The 27,038-nt window shown below is 38.4% G+C and overlaps 3 protein-coding genes and 1 long non-coding RNA gene across 7 annotated transcripts in view; 2 read left to right on the top strand and 2 right to left on the bottom strand.

Moving 5' to 3' along the window:
* LOC139958443 (uncharacterized) overlaps window positions 1-8,491 on the top strand; it is an 81,696-nt gene extending 73,205 nt beyond the window's left edge. Inside the window, exons 15-20 of the mRNA XM_071955526.1 lie at window positions 142-320; window positions 1,206-1,382; window positions 2,374-2,483; window positions 3,780-4,042; window positions 4,979-5,042; window positions 5,879-8,491. Coding sequence (XP_071811627.1) covers window positions 142-320; window positions 1,206-1,382; window positions 2,374-2,483; window positions 3,780-4,042; window positions 4,979-5,042; window positions 5,879-6,416 — 1,331 coding nt within the window. The 3' untranslated portion in view covers window positions 6,417-8,491. The remainder of the gene's footprint in view (window positions 1-141; window positions 321-1,205; window positions 1,383-2,373; window positions 2,484-3,779; window positions 4,043-4,978; window positions 5,043-5,878) is intronic.
* LOC139958476 (uncharacterized) overlaps window positions 1-27,038 on the bottom strand; it is a 324,735-nt gene that overhangs the window by 78,323 nt on the left and 219,374 nt on the right. The gene's annotated exons all lie outside the window — the stretch shown is intronic.
* On the bottom strand, window positions 9,442-20,325 carry LOC139958457 (uncharacterized). 4 transcript variants are annotated; one of them, XM_071955548.1, is made up of 9 exons: window positions 20,060-20,325; window positions 18,614-18,880; window positions 17,958-18,070; window positions 15,610-15,769; window positions 14,947-15,057; window positions 14,050-14,210; window positions 12,427-12,483; window positions 11,083-11,308; window positions 9,442-10,297 (listed from the first exon to the last, which is right to left on the bottom strand). In XM_071955548.1, exons 6-9 carry the CDS (start codon window positions 14,154-14,156, stop codon window positions 9,863-9,865), a joined length of 825 nt encoding a protein of 274 aa, XP_071811649.1. In that variant the 5' UTR covers window positions 14,157-14,210; window positions 14,947-15,057; window positions 15,610-15,769; window positions 17,958-18,070; window positions 18,614-18,880; window positions 20,060-20,325; the 3' UTR covers window positions 9,442-9,862. The 4 variants fall into 4 exon arrangements, with proteins under 4 accessions (XP_071811649.1, XP_071811650.1, XP_071811651.1 ...); XM_071955549.1 differs by having other exon boundaries at window positions 20,085-20,325; XM_071955550.1 differs by lacking the exon at window positions 20,060-20,325 and adding an exon at window positions 19,268-20,045.
* The window catches only part of LOC139958447 (uncharacterized), a 45,016-nt gene continuing 39,386 nt past the window's right edge, over window positions 21,409-27,038 (top strand). Inside the window, exon 1 of the mRNA XM_071955529.1 lies at window positions 21,409-22,317. The gene's annotated coding sequence lies outside the window, so the exon portion shown is untranslated. The remainder of the gene's footprint in view (window positions 22,318-27,038) is intronic.

The following is a 27,038-nucleotide window of genomic DNA, read 5'->3' as shown; positions in this document are numbered from 1 at the left end:
TTACTTTTACAGTAGATTCTCCTACACAGGCTCTCTAGTGGATAAAGCAGTTTGCTAACAGTTTTCTTTTATCTTGTGTAAAATTACTTAAGAATCTGCAAGTTTCATGGACATTTACTACTTGGTCTGTTTCAAATGCAGCTCCATCGGATGCAGTTCCTCTCACTTTTGTCATCTACCGGACCAGTAATCTATTTATAAGCAACGGCAGTTCACAGATGGACGAGGAAGTTGAGACTCTCATTGTATCAGCAACAATTGAAGGCCAGAAGATAACAAACTTGAACGATCCAGTCGTTACAAGGTTTCATATACTGCCAGTGAGTAGATAGTCTGGTAATCTCCAAACTTCTTGAGAATTAGGACGTAAATTATTTTTGTTTTTTTTCTTACATCAAGTTTTCCTTCCTTTCTTTTGGGAATTCTCATCTACAAGCTTCTTTATGAAATTTTCTCAGGAATCTTTATTTATAATTTTAAATAAATAATTTTAAATATATTTTAAATAAATAATTTTAATAATTTTAAATATATTTTAAAATTACATTGAGACATCTGAGATTTGTTTTTCAATCTTTTTTAATAATATATGTTTGTTCAGCTTGCAACAGGATAAAGGTCAAAGTTCAAATAAATCAAAGAACCAAATATCCTAGGAGGTTAGACCGGTAAATGGCGTTGCAACTATGTGAAAGATCATTTGAAACAGCTTTTGAATTTCACCAAGGTTTTTGATGCCTTCCAAGTATTACTGAAAATTATACTTTAGATCAAGTTTCTGCCCAAATTTGTCCAAACGTTTTGTGAATTCTCTCTGTAATTCATAACCATAGGACATAATGTATAGCACTGTTACATCCTTCAGTGAAAAATTATTAGATATCGTTAACTTTGAAATTACTGACTAAGTCCACATGTTCCCTCTTATCTAATTATCATTGTCAAAAGAACTTGTTAATTTCATACACATTTTAGGTTACCACTTTTCACATCTCCGAGAAACATCATGTTGGAACGAAGCATTTTCTCAAATTCTCAAAGTTTAACATTGTCACTGCAAATGTTTTTCTCGAAAATACATCATTTCTTTTTGTGTAATTAGAAAGTAGTAATCAAGAACGGCGGACTATATTTACTAAAGAATGCAATAAAAGAAATTTAATAACTTAATGCTGGGACGATTTGGTTTTGAACATATTTCATAGATTGAAGGCTTAACTACAGACACCACCAGGCAGTGCGTGTTTTGGGATTTTTCTCTGGCTGGAGGTTTCGGCGACTGGTCTTCGGAGGGATGCGAATTGGTATCTGGTCCGGGTGAGAACGGTGATCCTCTCGTTGAGTGCCATTGTAGCCATCTGACAAACTTTGCCGTACTAATGGTGAGGCTAATTTAGTAGTTCTCTTTGTGTATAAACGTTGATAGCTTACAAGGGGACAGTATGACAGTTTGCCATAGTATGAACGTTGATAGCTTACAAGGGGACAGTATGACAGTTTGCCATAGTATAACGTTGATAGCTTACAAGGGGACATTATGACAGTTTGTCATAATATAACGTTGATAGCTTACAAGGGGACAGTATGACAGTTTGCCATAGTATAACGTTGATAGCTTACAAGGGGACAGTATGACAGTTTGCCATAGTATAACGTTGATAGCTTACAAGGGGACAGTATGACAGTTTGTCATAATATAACGTTGATAGCTTACATGGGGACAGTATGACAGTTTGCCATAGTATAACGTTGATAGCTTACAAGGGGACAGTATGACAGTTTGCCACAATGCTGATTACGATCCCAGTAATTTATTTTATTTTATTTTTGTTTGTATTTGGGTTGAATGGGTGGGATAGGGGTATGTGGCTTTGTGAGGGGGGAGGGAGTGGGTGAGCAATCTCCATCATCAGTCAAGTGAAAACCTTCAGCCGAGGGATCTTTTTTTCAAACCTCAATATTTAGAGCACAACCTCGAGTTTACACCTAAATATAGACCAAATTTATACCCTAGATATATCTCAGAAAATACAGAAATACATTTGACATCTAAACTTTGACTTTCCCTTCTGGGGGAAGACCCTCTGACCCTCCTATACAAGGAAGTCACAAAAATAATGCCTCCCTCCAAGTACCACGACTTAGAGGAAATCAAAATCTTTTTGTTTTTAAATGTCCATCATACCAAGGACTAAATCTTCAAAAATAAATCTATAGAAAAGAAGGATGGAGAAAAAAAAACCTAATAAATTATGTTTTCTGACTAGTCTTTTTTTTTTTAATCATCAAGTGAAATCTTAAGTATTGCACTAATCGACCAATAAAAATACTGTATCCAATCTTCATGTAAATTTAAATGTTTATTCATGACAGGATATTCAAGGGGATCTAGGGAGTCTTGTCCTGGATGTTCTGAGTATCATAGGTTGTGTGATCTCCATTGTTGCTCTTCTCATCACCTTGATAGCATTCCTGGCAATCAAGTAAGTTTATGTGACCCTTGACCTTTTCCCTTACCTTTACCATTCCCCCCCCCCCTCTTCACCCTCTCATTCATATCCTGATTAGAAATATTACTATATACTCCTTGACAAAAAGTAAATGCATTCTTGTTTGACCCTGTTTGTCAAGGCTATGATTGTGTTACCATTGTCTGTTGTGTATCATGTGTCCCTTAGAAAATTAGGGAGTATACAAAAGAACAGATACCACACATGAAGGGTTGAGAGTGGATGTCAGTTACTACATAAAGTAGTGTGGTTTTGTGCCCAGGTTCTTATCTTGGGTGACTTAAAGGCATTGAAGACTCGCCCCAAACCGTGTGCGGCCATCTGAAATCATAACTCTCCGTTGCTTGCAAGTGACGTTTTGTTCGTGTCGCTACAAAATGCAGACAGTAATGAAACGTGATACCTTGTTATCTTTAGCTGGACCTGAGATGTCCATCGCTGTATCGTTTCTACACTGAGCTGTGGGTATTGACCGCAGCTGTATGTACTGACTGTACACTAGTGTCTAATTACCGTCGGTAGCAAGCTGTGTGTGTGTATTTCTGGGATCCATGGTAGTTTCTAACACTTTCTTTTTGCGCGAGTCTTCACACCCTTTAATTATCTTGAAAAGTTGTTTGACCAAGTAGAAACTGAAATTGTTGTCAGCATATTAAACTGCATTGCTGTGGGTTGTGGAAATCTCTTTTGGTTATCTCTTTAGAAAATTATAAAACCAGTTGGCACTGCATGTCTTATCTGATACTGGTTAATAATCAGTACCATGTCAATTATTCCAATCTAGTGTTAAAACAATCAAAGAGACCTTATATCAAATTCTGGTTTATCTTCTGCTTTAACTTAAAGGGTGACTGTCAGAACATTTCTTAAGAAGTTTATCTAAGTGACTGGACCTCTGAGTCTAATACACAGACCAGTAGGTCTGTTTCTCAGATGCAACACAAAGCTAAATAAGGGAAACATGACAATTTATGGCCTTGCAAGCTTAAATGACATGTTTACAATAGATTAATTATAACATTTGTCAATGACAAAAGATGTTGAATGACATCCAAGGGTGATCTCTGTTAAAAAAGCATGTTTTGACCAAGTTAATTTGGAATTGATACAATTAATAGATTAACATGAACGTTTTGGCCTGTTCTGAAAACCATGATATTAGCTATAGCAACATTACTGGTTCTCAAATGTGGTTAGTTTGTTCCGTAATATGACATTTCAAATTTAAATTCTGCCGACAACCACCATTTAAACTTTGTTTCTCTTCAGGAAACTTCGATCCAAACGGCCACAGCAAGTCTTGATAAATCTATGCTTTGCGCTCCTCGGACTCTACCTGTCTTTCTTGATCGGGATCAACCGAGCAAACCTAGACGTCGGCTGCGTCATATTTGGCGCCCTCATCCACTACTTCTGTCTCGCCTCTATCTCCTGGATGAGCGTTGAGGCAACGATCATGTACCTTCTCTTTGTTAAAGTGTTTGATGCTGGGATCAAATACTTCATGAGAAAAGCATCATTAGTTGCTTGGGGTAAATATTTCTGCCTCATTTTTTTGTCTGATATGCCAAAATCTTGGCTCGCTTTATTTCCCTCTTGATAATTTTTTTAGTATGAGGATCGAGTTAACCAACTAACTGTTACCCTTCTCTCCTTTGATAAATTGTGTAATTAATCATATATATATATTTATATATATTCACACACCAATTGATTTTCGAACAGATAACAAATGTCGCTGTTTTGTAATATGAAATTTTATGATTTTATACTTGTGAAATTTTCAACTTTTTTTGGGATCATTTGCCTTAATATATTGCTTCCTTTAGGTGTGAAGAATATATGCTTACTAACAATGGAGCCTTTTTTTTTGTCAAAAAGTCTATTTCATGTGATTTTTTTCATGATTTTTATGAGCTCAGGGCAAATTTTTAGGATATTTTCTAATTTTCTCTTGGACAACCAGGTCTTACTGGTTTTGTTGTCAGAACAGCAAATTTGGATTTGTCCCACCCCCAATTTTTTTTTAGCAAAAAAAACAAAGATTGACCAAAAACACACCAGAAAAATTCCACTTCCCGACCGGTTTAATAATTATGGAAGTCATCAGTGGGTGGTAGGATTCGAACCCTGGACCTTTGTGTCACAGAACTATAGTCTGTACCACTGAGCCACTGTGATTCTACTCTTGTGAATGTGTATTATAGGCTTTCTATAACCGTCAATGAGATGACATTAACCATGTATCATGATTGTACAGAGTGCACCTCTGGTGCTTTTGAATCTGACAATGTACACAGAATAACCACTTTTAGAGCCGAGCCAAGCCTTATTTATGAAATGAATTTGTGGCAATTTCAATTAATGATGTAAATCATACCTATGGAAGTTTGGTGCAAAGGCATCATGATGAGGTGATATCTTACGGTTCTATTATTTATTTATTTAATATTTTCTTTTCACTTCAGGTCTACCACTGGTAGTTGTCATTGTATCAGCTATTCTCAAACCAAACAATTATACTGGGAAGTAGTAAGTTGATAATTTAACAATATTTTGTAAATAAATCGTAACCATTTTCAGGAGCAGAGCTTTTAGCAAACTATGACAAATAAAGACGATACGGTATGTTACATTGATGTTGGTATTTTTTTTATAGTATAGGCTCATTGCTTCACCATGATATTCACTTTCTGTTTGTCCCTCCCCCCACACCCAACTCCACCCCCCACCCAATAAAACAGAATTATTTCTCTCCAATCCATTCATGTTAAGCTAAATATTCATTAGTACTTTGTTTTATTTTACTTTAAGAGTCTATAAATTTGATCATTTTGAAAATTCTAAAAAAGTTCAAATGGGACATTTATGTCAATCAAATTTAATTCATTGGTTTGTTTTGTTTTAAATGTTTTTTGTTATATTCATGTTCTCTATAGTAGATTACGTATTTCCTGATTGTTTATAAATTGTTATCCTCTCAGCTTTCACTTTCTTAACCTCTGCTATTAATGTTCAATTTTAAGCATTACAGTTCATTTATTATGTATCTCAGATTGAGATACGCAATTTGTTACATAATCGTGAGATACGTTATGAATTACGCAATTGCTTGATCATAATGAATTACGTTATCGCGTGATACGTAATGAATTACATAATCGCGAGATACGTAATGAATTACGTAATCAAGTGATATGTAATGGTAACTTAAGTGTGAGATATGTAATTCGTTACGTATCTCACAATTAAGAAATTCATTTTGTACTGCAATTTTTCTAGATTTAATGTTGTTGTGGATGATGCTATATGTTTATATCGACTAGTTTTTCTATTTCATTTAGTTTTCTTTCATTTCTTCCCGTTAGCTGTTTTCCTCACGCTGGTACGCTGACATTTTACATCGGTGTCTTGTTACTCATCGGACTAATGTTGTGCTACAACCTCGTCTTGTTCACTCTTGTCGTCCGACAACTCGCCTTAAGACGTAAGTCCATGATCGAAAATGACAAGAGAAGCGAACTGGTGAAGCGAGTCCAGAATGCGGTAGCCATTTCGGTCCTGCTCGGTCTAGCATGGCTGTTTGGATTCCTGGCGATAGGGGGCGCTCAGTTCATATTCAATCTTCTATTTCTCATCTTTAACACGCTGCAAGGCCTGTTCGTGTTTCTTTTCTTCTGCTTGAGGAATAAGGATATTGCCACCCTCTGGCGGGAGAAGTTATACACCGGTTCATATGACTATCGTGGTCCACAAGCGGTCAACAAAACTGGTGGTCCTCGCAATTCCTCCGCAGCGACCATACCGGCAAATACCACGCCGCGGGAAACCATTAGTAGTGACAAACAGACTGACTCGACAGCGGGCGGAGGGGAATCAATCCAGATGATTGCAACTCAAGGTTGAAAAAGTTCAGATCAAACCTAAATCGTCACCAATAACCAGAACAAAACTCATTCTGTTTTCATTTTCAGTCACATTTGTGCACTTCTAAAGATAGGCATCTCTAAACAACAACAACATTATATACATGAAGAAATAATATGGTGGAAAAGAAAAAAGTTATGAAGAGCAGATTTTGGGGTTTTGAATTTGTTTTTCTTCTTTTTTTCCTACTTACAAAGGAAGTCAGTAGCTCCACTATAGTCTAATGTTATTTCACTATTTTTGAATAAGTCGAAAATTTTACATAGTTTGCAATTTTGACTTGTGCTTAGTACTTTGTACTTAAGAGAAATCTACATCACCGGTTCCCTAAGACCTACTGGTCAGTTAGTGACATCTACATCACCAGTTCCCTAAGACCTACTGGTCAGTTAGTGACACGCAGGTAACATATCTTAAAGGTGTGGTAAACATTTATGTACTGAATTGAGAAACTAAACCAACATTAAAAGACTAGCAGATTACAATGTCATCAATGTACAAACTCAAGTAAGAGTGTTCTGCAGGTAGAATATGTTCAACAACAAAAACAAAAATTCAAAAACAACAACAAAGACAAAAACTTTCAACAACAAAAATTGGGGGCAGAGGGGCAGGGAATTGTACAAATCTTATTTTCCTAGATTCTTCATTTTTTACCTTTTAATAAACCCATCTGTAGAAAAGCTTGTATCCGTAGCTGTTTTTAATCAAATGATTAGATTAAGATTGGCACTTTCTGTTGTAAATTTTATAAACATTGTCAGTTGTCAGCAAGACGTATCCCGAACTATAACTCTAAACTTGTAACATCTCCTGAAGACCGTGTTGCAAGACAATGTCTGTAACTCGACCATTCCATGATTCTGGTGAGGTGTAATTATACAGATCTTTTAATGGCAGCATGAACGTTTGTACCATCTTAACAAATTTGAGCAGAAAAAATTTACTTAATTAAAATGGCTTGGTTATTAGATACTAATTAGGCATATATGATCAATTCCAGGACATTAGACCTGTATGCATGCAGTGTAGCAGAGATTATTCCTATGTGGCTGCATTATCAGGTCAGATTCAGGGGGGAGGGGTGGAGGTGAACAACCCGCCCCCCACCCTTTTATACAACCTTAACAATGACAATTCTTTTAAGGACTGTATGTACTCCAACCTATCTCGTGTCCTATCTCTTGCTGGTATTTACAAATAAACAAATAAAGACAAGTTAATAATATTCTACTTTCCGTTTTTATTTATATCGATATACCCAACCATTTCTTGATTCTAAAAAAAAATGCCTTTTTCACATATTACAGAAGCCTCTTCTCTGTCCTTTTAACATCTCTTTTTGCCTGAAAATTACTAACAAAATGCTAAAAATTTTCCCAAATGACTTTTTGTGTGTTTATGGAATTTTAGGAATTTTATAATTAAGAAGAGAAAAGGGGGAAAAATCCATCGAAGAACAAAAACGATTTGAGCATTATCTCTGAAATTCTGGTTGAAGTTTGAAATTGAGTGATCATGAATTGATTGTCTAGCATCAGTAGTGATTGTCTGAGGGATTGTCTGGGATCAATACTGATGGTTATGACTCAAATCACCAAGCTTGTTCTTCTATTCGCCTTGAAGCCTATATGCAAATTAGAACTATGTATATATATATATATGTTTTAATCCCACAATAGTATTCATGTATCTTCTGAAATGTAAAGAAACAAATACCAATCCTCACCAAATAACAATCAGGTACAACTTACAGGTCTATAGAGTTATTGAATAACTAGCAATATTTACATAGCTTGAAGAACAAACAATGGTTAAAGGATTAACAAAAAAAGAGTTTCATAAATTCCATATTGTGCATCATGATATTTTCAAAATTCGTTTTCTAAATAGTTATTAATAGTTTTATTTTTCAAAAAAATTGTAATTTTTGTAACCTAGAAGTAAAGAGTATCTACTTTTGTAAATCATCTTTGATTATATTTTCTTTAAAATGCTTCATTTTCATATTTTCTTAATATGATGTATTACATCTGTAGTGAATTAAATAACAATTTGATTTGTCACATTGTGATGTTTTTATCCACCCATGGTACGCAGGGTCGCATCCAGGGGTATGAGGGTGTAAATCCGCCCCTTTTTATTAACCTCCACATCAAGGCCTATTTGTCAGCCTTAAGATGCTTCGTAATGAACCATTGCAAGGGAGGACTACAGACCCCACCCCCCCCCCCAGTGGAGTAGGAAGGTACTTTTGAGTGGGGGGCTGAAGATGCAATTTGGTGCAATATAGCACACTTCAACACCCACTCCATTTTGTAAATAATTTTGCATGTTCACCTGGTCTTAGATGCAATTTGGTGCTCCAAATGAGATTTTTTTCTGCCAAAATGTTTTGAGTAAAGTGAAGAATGTTGTTATAATTTATTGAGAAACGAAAAAGGGGTTTTCAGACTTGCGAAGCGAGGGGGGGGGGGCTGAATGATACTTCCGCTCCCCATAGTTTTCACTGACCCCCCGGTTCCTACGCCCTTGCCACCCCCTGCACGAGAGTCAGATTGAAGGACCGCGTACGTGCATTTCCACCTGGATTAGCATCTTGTACGAAGCAAGACGGAATTTTCTTACATCCATAAGGATGTGGTTTCATTGGTGGCGTTCTCCTTTTACACAGCTGTTAGTTTGTGTGTAATGAAGCAATGGCATGTCTCCAAACTAATATTGAAGTAAAATCTCCAATGTAGCAGAACTGTTAGTGAAAGTTACTGCCAAGTTTTAGGTAGTCCGCTACAAATATTATATATTGAAGGGGGGATTGAAGGCTGATATTAGGTAGCCTGCTACAAATATTATATAGTGAAGGCTGATATTAGGTATAGCCTGCTACAAATATTATATAATGAAGGCTAATAGTAGGTAGCCTGCTACAAATATTATATAATGAAGGCTGATATTAGGTAGCCTGCTACAAATATGATATAATGAAGGCTGATATTAGGTAGCCTGCTACAAATATGATATAATGAAGGCTGATATTAGGTAGCCTGCTACAAATATTATATAATGAAGGCTGATATTAGGTAGCCTGCTACAAATATTATATAATGAAGGCTAATATTAGGTATAGCCTGCTACAAATATTATATAATGAAGGCTGATTTTTACAAATGACAAACCTATGAATGAGAATATAGGAAGTTAAGATCATAGAGAAAAAATCGAAAAAGGTAAGGCAAATAACGGTTCTGTTATAGGTGTCACTTTTAGACTTGTTCAAGTCATTAATTCGCGTAAATACTGAAGGACAATAACATCTTAATATTTCTGAAATCGATTCAACTTATTCGTAACTGCTTTAGGCTTGTTGTTCATAATGCAGAAGGCGGACTTTTGTCACATCCATTAGTGTGCTAGGCTTCTCCTGTCTAGGCCGATCCCTCTCGGATCTCGATCCCGCTTTCTCCACTGGATACGTCCGAGTTTATTTCAGATACAATTAATGAGGCGGATCCATTTCCAACGAAATCAGGATTTGATTGGTAAGAACTGATGGAGAACCGTCGCTCACGTGGTCCCTCTTCCTCTTCAATGATTGGTTCGATTCTTACACCGTCTCCACTGGATACGTCCGAGTTTATTTCAGACACAATTGATGAGGCGGATCCATTTCCAACGAAATCAGGATTTGATTGGTAAGAACTGATGGAGAACCGTCGCTCACGTGGTCCCTCTTCCTCTTCAATGATTGGTTCGATTCTTACACCGTCTCCAGCGAACTGATAATCCGTCGTGAAGGAATCCGCAGACGTACTGCTCAAATCGTGGAACGCGCTGTCTGCACTTGTACCAAGTACGTCGTACTGTAAAGAATGAGAGTGGGAAAGTTCAAAATTAATTGACACGATCAATCATCTCTGTAACACACAATAGTATCATCGTTTCATGTGTCCAACATTTTAGAAAACTACGTTTCATTTGTATAATTCACATATGGAACATTACGGTCATTTTGTACAATACACATTTTGTATAGGGAATTAAGCTGTACAAATATGCTAAATGTTGAAACATGACTCAGCGTCTGTTACAACTTAGCTCTTGTTCTGCTTTTTCTGAGATACTCCGACTGGACATTTAATCATCTAATATAATCATTGTCATAACCTGGCTATCAATTGAGGCGTAAGACAAGATTTTGTAAAAATTGTAGCAATTTAGCAGGCTAGAATTTAGGAAAATCCTTGTGGACTTTCAGTAAAATGAGAATACTCTAGATAATTGATCAATCCGGGGTCGTAGTACTCGAAAAGTATTCGATACTTGGGTAGTACAGAGTCACTTTTTGCAAGAACTTCTTTCACTGGAAGATTTAAAGTACTCAGCTGGTAAAGTACTCATACTTGGTACTATTAGTACCCAGAACTTCGAGTACTCGGGAGTATATTTGGTACTCGAAAAGAAGTTCTTGACTATACAACACTGCATCTCAATCCCCCACTGATCTAAACAGATTCGTGGCAGGAATTTCACCTTTTTTTTATACTAAATCTCGGGGTTATATATTCCTTCCCAACATGATATTGAATTATTACCAGCGGTATATGATATCACAAAAACGATTGAGGAAAGAGAAAATAACAGTTACCAAATTGATTTTATCAGCCAGTGAAGAGTCCCTTCGAATCATATTAGAGGCATCACTTTCCACCATTGGTAAGTAAGGAGCCTCGTCTGGATTGCCTGATGGTTGCTGCCGATTTATACTTATTTCCGCTCGGTGACTAAGGATGACTTCTAACGCGTATTCAATCTCAGAAAAGTTTGGTCTGTGTTGGGGCGATTCCTGCCAACATTCGGCCATTACTTTATAGCTGAAGATATTGTACAAACAAACGTATTGAAGAAATAATATCGTCACGCAGAAATATATAACGTGAAGATAGATAGATGAATGGGTGACTAAACAGACACAGATCTAGGATGTTGATGGGGGGGGGGGGGAATCCCACCCCCCGCTCCCTTTTTGTAGATATAGAATGTGATCTAGTGAAACATTCATAATGCATTATTTGACTCCAAACTTTTCATTGGCGGGTAAGACCCCGCCCCCCCCCCTCCGCTCTACATAACGACTGCTAAGATCTAGAGATATAAGATCCTACATCCGTCCCTGATCAACCAGGCTCTTTGTAATACCTTTGTACGACAGGAAAGGGGAACTTGAAGCTTCACTTACATATCCATTGGACATCCTTCTGGTTGAGGCATTCTGTAACCAGCCTTGGTTCGATTGACCACTTCAACAGCAGGCATTCCGGCATAGGGAATTCCCCCAAGGGTATCTCCCACAAGACAATACCAAATGACCACCTGTTGGTCAATAATGAACACACAAATACTCACGCAAACACCCATACACGCACATATACACACATGTACACCCATACATCGTCGACCATTCCTATTTTAAGGCACACCGGCGGAATCCCATGCATGACTTCACTTCTTCAGCGTGAGCCTAGCCTACTACTATATCCATTACCATGTACGTACCAAACTTTAGATTATTAGGCTAGTAGTATTGTCAATGCACACGTTTTCATGCAGACCACCATGTTACTAATGTTTAGTGATAGTGCAGTGATGAATATTCCCCAGAATGAAAGTTGACTGAATTCTAAAAGTTATTCTTCAGTGTTCAGGTTATATCACCAACACTGTCGGCGTAAGTATACTGTACGTAATGGTTCTAACCTTAATATAAAACCATATGCCTCAAAGTTGACGTCATGCTTGGGAATTCGGGCTCATAGGGCGTGCCCGTATTTTACATGGCAGACAAAAGTATCACTTAGAGCATTTAAACCATGATTGTACCGATAGCCAATAAGTTACCTCGACCCTCGAGAGAGATGTTCCAAAAACTTTGCCCTCTAAAAATATTTAAACTGGTTACAACGCTGTATAGACAAAAAAAGCTTTTCCTTACCTCGAATTTGTACGGAAATCCAAAGAGCAGATCTTGTACATATAGACTGGTAGAATTCTTTACGAAAAAGATACAAACAAAAGTGTGTTGGGTACATTAGCCATGGCAATTACTACCAACAATATATGTTTACACGTTAAAAGCATGAGTTAATTAGTGACAAATTAGATACCTCAGAGAAGACAAATTACTACAAGAAAAAAGTAATGATTTATAACACGTAATCGATTACTCAATACCTTCTTAATACAATCGGTTAGATTAATAATAGATCCAAACTTTTTTATCATTTCATGCAGTGTCGGATTCGGCTATAATCTTACTTTTCAATACAAATAAGAAGACAGTATACTCTGTATATCCATATCGCAGTTTTCAAGGAAAATGTGCGCAGACTAGCTTTTATTTTGCATCAGGGCTAAAACTGTTGTCATTGATATTAATAATATTCACGACCATAACCAACCACGGTCACCTTGTGTTCGTCAGAAGAGATACCCACGCCTGTTGCGCCCCCCCCCCCCCCATACCTAAAGATGCTAGAAGACCGTTTACCCAGAGCATGTTGTCACTCATTTAGACACTTAATGCTATCTATCCTTGTCTGGAGTACTTTGCAAAAAATTAAGTAAAGTATCAACATAATGAACGGACCCTCGAAAGTCTGCATGATAGTATTAAAGCTACGGTAAATTCGCGATATCATAAGGAAAAAATAGCGCTGATGACGATCTCACTGATTTTGTGCAGTGGTTTAGTTGTATCGTTCAGCTATGGGATTTCATCGATGCTTTGACCAAATTCCTCCATTAAATAAAAAGAGTTAACACTTGTACAGATCCGGAGTCAAACTGTTCGATGCAAAGGAAGGGTTTGCATAACTTTGCGCATGCGCTGCAGTTCATGTTACAATTCTGCTTAATGAGGAAAATATTCCACAAAATTGTCTTAAAATACAAAAATTTACACAAATGATGTTTCTTATAGTTTCACTGTGGAAAAGTTCGCCGTTTCGTTAGGTTTATGGAGATTAGGATTGCGATTAAAAAAGTGGTTACAATCAGTGGCGGAGCGTCCATACAGTCAGAGGGGCGGATCCCCCCCCCCCCCTGACGGACTCAAATGGACTACTGGCGCCCTTTTCAGCTTTTGACAACTTTTTACTTATTCGCGATTATTGACTATTTTATTGCGCTCTCATATACCTATTGACATTTGTCACATTTTGTTGGTGTAATTTTCTGACAAAGTAGCGATGACACCTATTTATTCTTCGTTTATCTGCAGATTAGCAAGGCCTGGAAAGGGTCATTTCCTGCGATCTAGGGAGTATCTTTACTCAAAAAAATTCTGTACGCTCCGCGCCAAACTGTGGTGGCACTTCGCTTAGATAGTCGAAAGCGCCACTACAGACCATTAATTCTCGCCCCTCTGACCAATACCCCTAGCTCCGCCACTGGTTACAATTTGACTTACGACCATGGCAACTACATTGTCTATCAGTGCAGCTACATAAGTTAACACAGGGACACGCGAAGTTACTGTACACCACAAATCCGCTTCTACGATACGATCGAACTTAAAGTGGAATTAAGGAAAAGGCGAAAAAGATGGAAGACGAACCGTAATGGTATCAAAGAATGGTTCATCTGTGCAGGAATCGACAAGGATTTCATCTTTCTCAAGACAAAAGATTCTCGGTTCAGTAAAAAAGCCTGTTTCGTTCGCATTTAGTTCATCAATGGTCACAACTGGTTGAAATCTTACGGCGTACTCTAAAAAATCTGTAGAAAAAAAAGTACAAAAAATATAATCTATCTATGTACATATCTCTGGCTTCTTTTAACGCTCTCCCAAGACTCATCTGATGAAAATTGTTTAATTAATTGTTCAATGTTGCCTACTTTTGCTAACATTTTGTCAATCCATCCATCCATCCATCCATCCATCCATCCATCCATCCATCCATCCATCCATCCATCCATCCATCCATCCATCCATCCATCCATCCATCCATCCATCCATCCATCCATCCATCCATCCATCCATCCATCCATCCATCCATCCATCCATCCATCCATCCATCCATCCATCCATCCATCCATCCATCCATCCATCCATCCATCCATCCATCCATCCATCCATCCATCCATCCATCCATCCATCCATCCATCCATCCATCCATCCATCCATCCATCCATCCATCCATCCATCCATCCATCCATCCATCCATCCATCCATCCATCCATCCATCCATCCATCCATCCATCCATCCATCCATCCATCCATCCATCCATCCATCCATCCACTCACCCATCCACCCACCCACCCACCCACCCATCCATCCACCCACCCATCCACCCACCCACCCACCCATCCATCCATTCATCCACCCATCCATCCATCCACCCACCCATCCATCCATCCAGCTATCCAGCTATCCATTCATCCATTCATCTATCTATGAGATATGATACCCAAAATGAATCACAAACCCAATACCAGACGATACACATTTACCTGCTGTTAGCGGCACCCACGTGATCGTTGCGTCAAGTTGCCATGGTTTAGTTACGTCATCAAGGCGTAGTGTAACGAAGTCTATTTCCAATTTCAATGGATCGATGGGAGCTAAACTCGAACAGTGAAAAATAATTATTAGTTGATATAATTATATGTTAAACGTGACGCTAGTATCAGAACTCCGAGAAAGGCTGGAAGATTTTCGCAGTTTTATATTTTCAAGCCGATGAAACCTATATATTGTAGTACAATGGTCAGGGTCATGAGGCGGTATACGGGGAGCTCTGTGGTATTTTGTCATTTATATCCTTTTTATTAATTGGTTCATTTACATTTGTGTAAGTCTTTTCAAAATACATGACAATATTTTTTCCCTCTTTTTAGAATTGAAAAAAAATGTATAGCATATGCCGTAACATCTGGGAAGTTAATTTACTATGGAAAACACACTTCTGTAAACCTTGACTACGCATGCAACGACAATGACTATCTCTCCGTTGTGAACTATTGCGTTAGGCCTATAGTATACTTCTGAACAACGATCAAATGGAGAAACTTATCAAGAAAAGAAAAAAGGGCAGTTCTGACATCGTCATGTAATTTGTGACGTCATGGCGTCATGTGGAGTCATGTGAGTTGTACTTGTGTTTATATACTTACGATTATCACAACATTCCAACTCGTCTGGTCCCGTTTGATTGCAGTTAGTACCATATAGATGAAAGTAAGGGTTGGAATTAGCGTCGATCAGATCCCAACAAATAAAACAACACACAATCAACGTCAGCGCCTTCATGATGACGTAATATAGCCAGGAAATCTATATAATTAGATATAAACAAAAAAATATGTGTTAAAGGAATGTTGTGATACCTTCAAATTAGGCTCGCTTGTAAAATATGTAGTATATGGTTATAGTTGCCCGTTATTGTTACTGTTCCATGATGAATTAAATACAAGGCCCTTTTCAACCCAGATGACTGTTTTAAACTTTCGGTATTGCTCTGTATATTTCACGCCAAACAATCCGTTATCATATATACTAGTACAGTTTATCAACTAAGTATAATAACCTATTTAGATTATCAGAGTTACAATACCAAAGTCCATTTTAGATTTCAATACGTCGAATCAATCGTTGCGTTTATAATATCACCCAGCTCCCCCACCCACGCACTCCCCAGGCCCACAACTGTGCTTCAGTTACATAAATATGAGTATTTTTCTGACGTGTTGCGCAAGGCAAAGCTCTCGCATAGTATTGACGATTGAGTGGACAGTGGCGATGAAGATTATTAACAACACAACAACAGTAATAACGAGTCAATCGTTATAGGTATGGAAACCTTTAAGTTGCCATCAATCTGTTAAGAAGTTTTCGTGAATATCAGTAGGAACTTTCCCCAAAATGATAAATTGTTCAGATAATATCTCAACAATTTGCGACAAATTCACTAAATATCATGGAATTCGACATGTTGCTGTTAAATGGCAAACTGATTATTTATAAAATCTCGTCAAGTCAACACTTTGGTACATAATTATTGATAACATGCTGATCAGTATATCATCAGAAAAAGATCTTAACATTTTTATGGCACCTTAATGTTTCCATACTTGGGTCATATTTGCGGTTATATTCACATCAATGCTTTGTCAATGATGGTATGACCAAGTGTGTGGTCAGGCCTGGTGAGAATGGGCTATGGGAGAGGGGGTGCAGCCTCTGGCCTGATACCATTTAGAGGATATGTGGGAGATATGGGAAGAAGAAGTAACTGTGTCAAATTGTCAATGCTACTACATGAATAATCCTATATGAATGTGACACACTAGGCTGTAGGGTATAGCCAGGATGAACCACATGCTTCAATCTAAGTACTACAGCAAAAAATGCAATATTCACATTGGCAGCTGATGACCGAGTTGGAAACTTTTCTTGTGTTCAGCATACAGATTGATCTCTACCAAAGACAACAGGCTTTTTTCATTCAATGTGGTACATTAAGCAGGCACCGGGTGATTCTAACCCCCTCGTCCTCAAGATTTTGCGCCTGGTTTGCCTCTATAACATCTAACTAAGCGACATTTAATTTTCGTAAACGGCGCATGGTCATTCCCCCCGCAAAGTGACAACATCTTAACCTGAAATTTTTATGTGACACATGCAGGAGTCTCGACAATTGCGATATACGACGGAAGCCATCAACAACGGAATAAAAATAAAAAGATGGTTCACAATGATATCTTCAATCCAATACATTAAGCATGTACAAACAGTACAACGTTTCATTACACACCTTTGTACACATGCAGGCACTTAAGGTATAGCGACACACTTACGTCAATGGAGATTTGGTCGAGACTTCTTGATTTATACCTATATGGATGCCCTTAATCTCATTTCCAATTGCTAACAGCCTCACCTATTCTAATGAGACGTAACGCAAATGTTACCAAATAGGCTGGTTGGTGGGAGATACGGTACATTAGAAAACAAGGTTTCCACAATTTGACCCCTGGTGACTCCAACTGACATTTGACCTCCACAAAAAGCAGGCTGTATTATATCTGTATTATATATCTAAAAAAAGTGGCAACATCAAAGTATTGAGCTGGGAAGAGTTGTACCTGAAAGTAGGAGTCGAGTGTAACTTGCTAAAGCCTAGTTTCATAGCAATGGCTCTTCCGTTTGAAGCATAACATGAGCTACCGAACAGCTCAGAAAGATGAGAAGATAATCTGCCTGACAACTTATATAAGCTTCTAATCTGCGAAAGAACTATAACAAGTAAACCAATAGGTCATCAAAACAACGAACAACAAAATGATATTGAAAATTATCAGGCTGAATGAAACTTGGAATCTATTCCAAAGAGTAAAACTGGTGCATAACTGTTTTTGAACTGAGACAGGATGGACAATTACCTTGTGTACATAAACGACGCACAATTAATGCATTTTGAGTATCTAGGTACATGTAGTTATTACTTGACTAGGAAGCATACCTTGAATGAGGACGTAAAAGTGGTGATAAGACATCAAAGACCCTGGCAGTACCAAAGTAGTTGATTTGACAGGAGACCGCGGCCTGTTTAGCAGCTGATGCCTTGTCATCCAGCTGTAAATTAGAAGACAATTACGGTACTTCGAAATACAATATCAGTCTTCACTAACTGGGATACATGTTTTGGAGAAAGATAAAAAAACATACTGTAAAGTTGACAATTTTCAAAAATTACTTCTTCGAAGATTATGCCAAATTTTAAACGACATAAAACATGTAAATTTCTTATTTTATTAAATTGAAAGGTACTTCCTTAAAATATTTAATTCTACAATTGGTGGAAATTGGTAAAGGAAATATTTAATCTTATCAAAACCAATGCACAAAGCTTCTTTAAAGTGTTTATGAAAGGCCCCAACAATCTACAAGTATCGACATACAGTAAGTGGGTAATAAAAAAACTAAAAAAATTAGAACATGAAGGTAAAAGAATAACTGCAAACTGTCTGGGAAATTTTCCTTCGCCAATGTAAAAAAAAACTACAGTACGTTTGATTTCACAAAATTTCAAAACTTTTGGTTCTGCGAATGTCTTTGTTAACACTTCCAGCACCTCTAAGAAACATGCAGTGAATCTTTTATTTATCATTTGCTTACTCTGAATGCAAAACCAGCATTATTAATGACAATATCCAGTCCTCCATGTTCTTTTTTGACATGATCTCTCAATGCCTCCACTGATCTTTGATCTGTGATATCCAGTTGATGAAATCGAGGCTTCAATCCTTCCTTCTCGAGGTCAGCCACGGCCTTCTTACCCAGCTCTGGATTTCTGGCAGTCAGGTAAACGGCATTGTCATCTTTAAGCTGCTTGCAAAGAGCTCTTATACAAGCAAAACCAATGCCCTTGTTGGCCCCACTGACCTGTAGGAATTAATAACATCGTTGAATTATTTCTGCATTTATCATGATCATAGGTTACATTTCCTACTTTTCAATTGCATGTGCAAAGATATTTTTGTTTAGCTTGAAAACTGTCAATATCCATTTGATAGACCTTTATGTGACACATTGCACAGTATGTGTTAGCAAAGTGTTCATTATTGCCTCCGAGTCCAATCTAATTTCTACACCATATTTCAATGTTACCGGGGAAATACAATCATTGCAATAAACAAAACGAAAGCCTTAGTTACAAATCTTGAATTGACAAAGAGACGTGATCACACATATTTGCTCAAGATGCCAGAGGAATAAGAGAACATATCATGATATTCATCCTGAAGTTAGGGGAATAAGAAGTGTCCTCACTGCTCACAAAGCTTCTGGACAAAAGGAATCTGGCATGTTATTCCCTTGGCATAGTGGCAGTCACATAAATAACATGACACATGTTGCCTATTCACTGAACAGCAGGATAAAGCTGGTTTCCAATGCTGAAAGCAAAATGTACTGACTTAAGATCAATACAAAAAATTACAGAATTTTTAAACAATTATTTACATGTGCAGACTAATGGATAGTTGGGGGAAATGCGATTTCAGGTGTAGGCCTAGATACTCTGTATGGCACTGTACTGTTGGAAATGGTGACTTTGTTTGCGGTTGCTCTTGATTCTCTCACATGTCACGTGTTGGCTAGAATATTGTGAAACAGTGCATCTTTCAATGCAAATACCTGTTATTGCCCTTTGTTTCAAGGCTTGAATTCTGTTAAAGCCAAAATATGTCAGTGAAAGCGATCACATGCAGTGATGTACTTCATCACATGCTGTCAACTCAAGCCTAGGGTGAAATTTTTGTGTACTCTGCGGTCTCATTGGTAAAGTAACTATGGGCCATACTGAATGATACAAAGGGCTTCCTGGCAATTCATTTAGGAATAGCCTAACTTAGCTCTAAAATACTACTTTTCTTCCTGTTCGGTACGGTTGCAGTCGTGAGGACCTAGGCCTACTGTAGTGTAGGTAACCGTTCGCCTCCTGTAGACTTAATCCTAGCCTAAGCTACAGTAAGTTAGGACTGTAATACATACTGTAACGCCTGGTTCCGCTACATAAAATATATATAAATGAAAATCAAATCTGTCAATTGGATAGCTCACCAATGCAACTTTTGCCATAACGTGCCTTAATTTGAAGCTTCTCTACAGTGATATTCGGAAAGGTTCTTAAGATATTTCTGCGGCTCCCTGCCACAGAAATTCGCTTGTACCTGCTCGCAGTCAATTCACTCTAAAACTAAAAGTAACTAATAACAATGTTAACATTGAAACTTCATATATTGCGCAATTCGCCCGAATTATTGAACGCCAAAAGTTTATTCGAAAGGCTGTTGAAATATTGTCCCAAGTTGAAGTATCCTTTGGTTCTCCAGAGACTCCCGTTTCAAATGTTGGCTTGCCCAATTTTGTCAGTAAGGCTGGCTATATCTGCCGGCGAAATTTATTATGATCTGATGTCGAAATCCCTTTAGATCCATATTTACCAAACATAACAAGAGGGCTATAACATGATTTTTTAAAGAAAATGAAAATGAAAACTTATTCAAGTAAAATGTTTACGTAGATCATGTAAGTTTAAATTAAAACCAAAATATTTATATTTATAGGGGTGTTCCGGTGGCTGCTATTGATTCTTTTCAAAAATACTGGAAATTTTCTTGCATCTGTTGCATGGTCAAAACCATCGTTAAGTTCCGGATTAACGTCTGTTGCTGGTGCTTGTGCAGGCATTCCATCCTTGTCGAATTTCTTGCGTTTGAAAGGATCGAAGCTGTACAAGAATGAATAAATTACTCACAAGGGGAAAATAACCTGAATTTTTGGGGCGGGGGCAAAGATGTAAAGTAAGGGGGAAGAGGAATAAAACTAGTTCTCCCCAAACACCGCTCTTTAGATGGGAGGGGGGGGAGGGGACAAGTGTTACATACTACGAATCATATTTACATCATCTCCTTAATATTCGTTTTGTCAGGGAATCCGAATGATGATAAGGAATGATAGTAAGGAAAAACTGAACTACTGAATATTATTGAAAGGTACCTTGCTCAGTAGGTGCGTGCCCAAAAGTTAGGGAGTTTATCTGCCCACCGTCAGTCGTAGGAAACGTTCCGTTGGGGGTATTTGTACCCAGTGGCGTAGGAAGGTACTTTTGAGTGGGGGGGGGGCTGAAGACTGTTGTCCCCCTCCCCCTTTGGATATTTTTGGCAGCCCCCCGGTTCCTACGCCCTTGTTTGTACCACAGCCTTGCGGTTACACCATATTATAGATCATGACCTAATGAATTGTTTGTTCCTCAGAATGCACCATTTGATGTCTAACTTTTGAGTTTTTTGTTTTTCAGGAGGCAGACCTAACCCTACTACATGGACGTAAGCCTAACTGACCCCGGGGCCACATCCTGTTCATCCATAAAGGTCCATGGCATGGCCCTACCTCAAATCAGTAAATATTTCCTAAAAAGTACTATTATATACTATTAACGCTAGTCACTGCTAGTGAGAAACCTAATGTTATGTGGAGAGTAATTGAAATTGCCCACGTGATAAATCAGTATTTGAGAAATTAGGTCGGGTTACCGTGTCAGAATGTTATAATACACGATTGTTCTGGTATATTCCTTATGATGACGCGCTGGTCTCGGGTTAACGTCGGTTTACGTGAGATCGCGTGTAAGCTGTACACATCTTCGTGGATTCTCTGGAATGTTCGCGAGCGATGCAAAAAGGACTTCCAAGAATAGAGAAACCGGGTCGCGTTGTTACTCAGGTGTATCGAGAGAGATCTAGATGATTCTTGACATGGCGAATCGTATATAAACCCGCCCAGATCGGAGAGTTTCTCAGTTTCTGTACGAATACAAGCGACGACACATATTATATCATTCTACTATATATCGTCAGTGCTCAACTACCAGTATTTTCTGAAGGATTGAGATATCGATACCAAGAATGATTCTACACTTCCATTCAGAAGTTTGAAGAGGACTTTACTGTGATACTACAGTTTTCAGTCGTTATTGCGGAGAAGGTGAAGAATTTCTGTCTCCGTTGAGGAAGTTCGTTACGCCAGGAGTTGGTGGCTATAAAGCTGATTTTGGACTGACTCTGGTAATATTAAGTCGGCGAGAAGTTCGACTTGTGCTTCACTCGATTGTGGCTGGAAGTCCGTCTTCTATTTTGGAGCATCGCCGGAAAGAAGGTGAATGCTGTTTCTGGGATCGCGAGAAACTTCGTCGAGGACCAGTGAAGTTCGCGGTACAACGGACCGAGAATCGTCGTCATCAAGGTCGTGGCCGCTGAGGGATATCGCCGTTGGAAGAGACCAGCGTGTTTTAAAGTGTATCCTATCTTGTTAAGTTTGTGAGTAATTTTCTATATATTTGTAATTACCACTTGTTGTTGTTGGTTCGAGATCCATTGTTCAATATAGTTTACGTTCTCATTTAAAATCTCTAGACTCGTCAATTTGTCTGTGTTCCTTACGGAAACGAACCCAGGCTTGTGTCTCGTTAAAAATTAGTTATCGAGACCTCTCGCATTCCAACGTAACATAAAGAAAAACAACAGAATGTCAGAAGGATTTAATAATTATGGCGACTTCCTGTGTGACGTTATATTTACATCAAGTATAGGGCACAATGTTTATCGTCATTTTATACATTATCTGACCCTTTATATGCCCCACACCCCGCCCCACCCTCGCAATCTTTATTATACCCTCCGGCGCCCTTTCTTTGACCTGTGACATGTTATACATATTGGCTATCTTCTTTAAAATGTTATAAAATCTGATTCTAACAAGCTGGTAGTATAAACTCATGTTGCTATGGAGCCATTAGGCTATAATGTGTATCAAGTATCTTGTTGTTTTCTTACACAAGGATTTATTATAAGTATAGTCTATAATTCAAAAGCTCAGTGTGTAATGTTAGAAGGCACAAAACAAAGTAAACATCGCTCGGTATCTATATACATAACAAAATTGATCTGATATAGTGATACAAAAAGTATTAGAAATGTAATATGGCCACAAACACATGAAACGTATCACACTTTCTGTAAACAAATATCTGGAATATTTATTTGCATGTTTCTGGTAATGTTGTGACAAACTTGGTGCTTACGACTTTTAATTAGGGACATAATATGACACTGGACAGGTCATTTGGGTGACGTCGCTTTCTTTTTACTTCACTTTAGTCTGCTCTATATATCAGGGGCGTCGGAGCCGGTTCGGCAGGTCCGGCGAACGCCGGACCAATATTCACGGCGCAAAAAAAAAGAAAAAAAAAGTAGGACTAAGAAAAAAAATGGCAACAAATAATCTGGGAGGTATATTTTTCAATAATTTTCAATAATGATGACGGCCAGTAGGCTAAATGTGACTACTCTGGCAGGTCTTGTTTTCAAGCTCGGGCCATTTCCTGCAATCTGGGAGGCATTTTTGCAAAATTTTCTCCATTACGCTACGCGCCAACCATGGTGGCGCGTAGCATAGTTTGACCTACCAAACGCCCCCCCCCCCGATAATTATGATAGATGGCCACACTCTGATCTGCCGTACCAATCCCAAATAGCTTCCGACGCCCCTGTATATGCTGTAAGGTATATAGCTTAGTCTTATAGAAGTGTAACTATAGCCACCCTTGCGTCATAACATTCATCATAAGCTGGATAGTAGAGTATATTGGATCTGTAATAGTGGATGTTTTGGTATCTACAATCCTTTAAAAACTTTCCGTTTTTTGTTTTTCGAGAAAGATATTCATAATTACAATATACTTAAAACAACATTTTGGGTTGAAATCGAAATATATGTATATATCGATTTCAATGCTAGTGTTCATAGTGAAATCCGGCTACAAAGAAACTCATTAGTTTGTTTTAGTCAAGTTTCATTTTAAGAAGTGAAAAATAAATTTCAATTTTCAAAGTTAAAAGTATGTCATATACATGTGTTTCACACAACTACGAAAAATATACGAGAGCTATACTCTGGTTCTGATTGGCTCATCTTTGAGGGCTCGGAAATAGCAGTTTCCATCCCCTCAAACATGCCTTCTGACCCTCAAGCCATGCACATCTATGCGCATTTCCAATTAGACGGTCGTGATGATTTTTTATAATATATACAGATTAATAAACGCAATTTAAAAGATTAATTGTGATGTGATCCCAAACTAGTAAGTAAATTCCCAATATTTCGGCCCATACCTCCGATGCACAGTTCTCGGTTAACCGGTTTCAATGAGGTGAACGGATGAGAGCCATTCGAAGGAGTCTCTAGATATAGGGAAAGGCAAATGGGACGTCAGTCTATCGGAGCTTTAATACCCATCATGCAGGATCCGCCGTTAAATACACATTTGTTGCAGTCAAGGTACTTTGTATAGATGCGACAAGCATGTTCTAACCTTGATGCCATACTTGTTTTGTACTGGGGAGAGGGCGGTTGTAATAAGTTTTTTGACTGCATATATTATTAGCTCATACCAGCATGCTGGTGTGAGCTATTGTTACAGTGCAGCGTCTATCACTCTATCACTCTATCCGTCAACAATTGGTAAAACCGCTCCCACTCGCACAGTGTTTGATGGAATTTCATGAAACTTGGACACAAGGACCATTGGGTATAGGGCCATCAGAGATGGTCCGAAATTTGGGGTCAAAGGTCACCTGTGGGCCGTAATGGGCCATTTTGTGGAAATACGCAAAATGCTTCTTCTCCTACAGATTCCATGGTACAATGTTGAGGGTTTGTCACGATAGTACTATGGAAGTTTTACCTTCAGGGTGTTCATGAATTTGAGATCAAAGACCAACTAGGGGTCTTTTGTGGCCCGGGCCGCGGCCCTATATTTTCAAATTGCTCCTGTTCGTACAATGTATGGCCAGTTATAATGAAACTTGGTACAACGTTCCTCGGGATGAGAGTTACGAGGGGTGTTCGGAAAATTGAGGTCAAAGGTCATTTAGGGGGTCATCGGGGGTCATTCTTTGTAATATTTTCAAATATCTCAATCTCCTCAAGATTTTGATGGATCATATTCAAAGTTGAACTAATGATTGTTGGATTGTGTATGAATAAGGTGATGCCTAATAATTTTTGGTCAAAAGTTAATTAATTACAATTAATCCCCATTGTTTAAAAAAATCTGAGCCTTCACCTTTTGCCAAAGCTCCTTTAATTTGTCTCCCAGTCTCTGCAGTGTTTGTTTACATTTGTGGTTAAGCTCTGCAGAGGCTGTTAGTGGAATTAAAGCAGGACTGGGAGTTGTTATTAACTGTTGAACTGTAAGCATGAGAGCCCTATAGCCAATCAGCACTTGCCGATTCTTAGAAGTCTTTGAGCCTGAGGTATGTAGGCAGCCAGCCAAAATTTTGGCAAGGAGTGCTTCAGGTCTGCTCAGGTAGAGGGGAGAAAGTTGAATAGGGTAGGTCAGTGGTATTGTTTGAGAGAGTGGGTAAAATAGTATTTAAAGGGGGAACATAGGAATTATAGCCAGTGGTGTGGCCAGGATTCTGCTAACGGAGGGGGGGGGGTTATCCCTCATGGGCCCAAAATTGGTGGAATCTGAAAAATGCCCTGAAATTTGGTGGGCCATAAAGTTTTGTGGGCCCTACATTTTTAAGCTCTAAAAGGTATGAGCTTCTGCACCATTGGTGCTCTAGTTAATGGTATTCTAAGGGGAGGGGGGGGGGGGGGACTAACACACCTTTAAAGAAGGATATAAGTTGAATGTTTTTTCCATGTATTGAACTAGTTCCTAGGATATGGACACAAGCAAAACAACTTTGAACTAAGTAACTCCAGGAACAAGCAGAAATTGCAATGAAACCAGGCACATATGTACTAGACATTGAAATGACATTTGCATAGCCACCGACACATTGGTGGGGGCGGGGGCATGACCCCAATAATTTTCAAAGCAATGATTTTCAAAAAGAACCGTTTTCAACCGTTTCAAAGTTGGTGAATTTTGACAACTTTTTTCTTGGCCTCAGGCTGTCTTGCCCCCCCCCCCCCAAATTAGAAGACAGTATCGGTGCCCTGATTAGCAAATTAAAGGAGGAATGTAAAAAATATACTTTCTAACGTATGAAGGGACACAGAAAATATGACAATAATATATTTTTCCATGTATTAGGAATCAATCTTGGAAACAAGTGGAATTGTACGGTGGCTTAATAGGGAAAAAGGAAAGGAAAAGGGGGTCCTCAAATTTCAAAATGTTGACTTCCTATATCAAATTGTTGAGAAAGTCCAAACCTTGAGATAAAAAGTCCAAATTGTGAGATTTGAGGACACCCTTTTTCCTTATGACATTATTTAGCCACCGTAGAATTGGAATATCTTTGAGAGATTCTAATTTCTTTCTTGCTGTGACCATGCATCTACCCCGCCCCCCCCCCTTCTCAATTCATGTCGGGTAGCCCAGTATTTCGTGACTTTGATGTTCAACGTTTCGGAAAATAACCGTTTACACTATGGTTGCCCCGTGACAATGGAAGTTGGTCAGTGATTCAGGCCTAATTATCAATAGCTATCCATGATGGTCGGGACCGGACGAACCCAAGCGCACCTTATTGGGCCAACACCCCGGCACCTCGTTCGCCAAGCAGGCTCACTGCACATACTACATAAGTTCTACCACTCAAATAAGCCTTAAAATAAACAGTTTCAAACTTACCATTTACTGTCACTGCTACAGCTATGCAACAGAATACATAAACACGTGTTGTAGGCCTTTCACTCAGACACTGTGTAGTGAGTGTTAGATGGAACACGTATCGCGTGTTTGTGGTATAGCCAAAATTGAGCCATTTTGGACATCAGCGCATGAGGTACAAATCCATCATAAAGGACAGTTTACTGGCTTAACTCGCAGTCTTTAAGAACTTTAAATAGGGCGGAATATAAGAGTTGTAAGAAATTATGATCTAGTATAAGTAAGTGGCTTAAAAATATATATTGTGCCGCTATCTCAAAACTGGGGGACATGTCTCCCTGTCACCCACCCCCCCCCCCAATGGTTGACGTCCGTGGCTTAAAGGGTCCACGATGATAAAAGTTCTATCAA

Source organism: Apostichopus japonicus, chromosome 18 (genome assembly GCF_037975245.1).
Source record: "Apostichopus japonicus isolate 1M-3 chromosome 18, ASM3797524v1, whole genome shotgun sequence".
In the NCBI taxonomy this organism is placed as follows: Eukaryota; Metazoa; Echinodermata; class Holothuroidea; order Aspidochirotida; family Stichopodidae; genus Apostichopus; species Apostichopus japonicus.
Note: the sequence above shows the minus strand (reverse complement) of the source record. Positions and strands in the feature narration are given on the sequence as shown.

Bases quoted from the DNA above. Each gene is read 5' to 3' on its own strand.
- LOC139958457 (XM_071955547.1), bottom strand. From the start codon at position 11,882: ATGGGTGTACATGTGTGTATATGTGCGTGTATGGGTGTTTGCGTGAGT. The intron at 11,309-11,673 runs GTAAGTGAAGCT...CAATATCTTCAG, and splicing joins GAAGGATGTCCAATGGATAT to CTATAAAGTAATGGCCGAAT. The intron at 10,298-11,082 runs GTAACTGTTATT...CATTCTTTACAG, and splicing joins TGGCTGATAAAATCAATTTG to TACGACGTACTTGGTACAAG.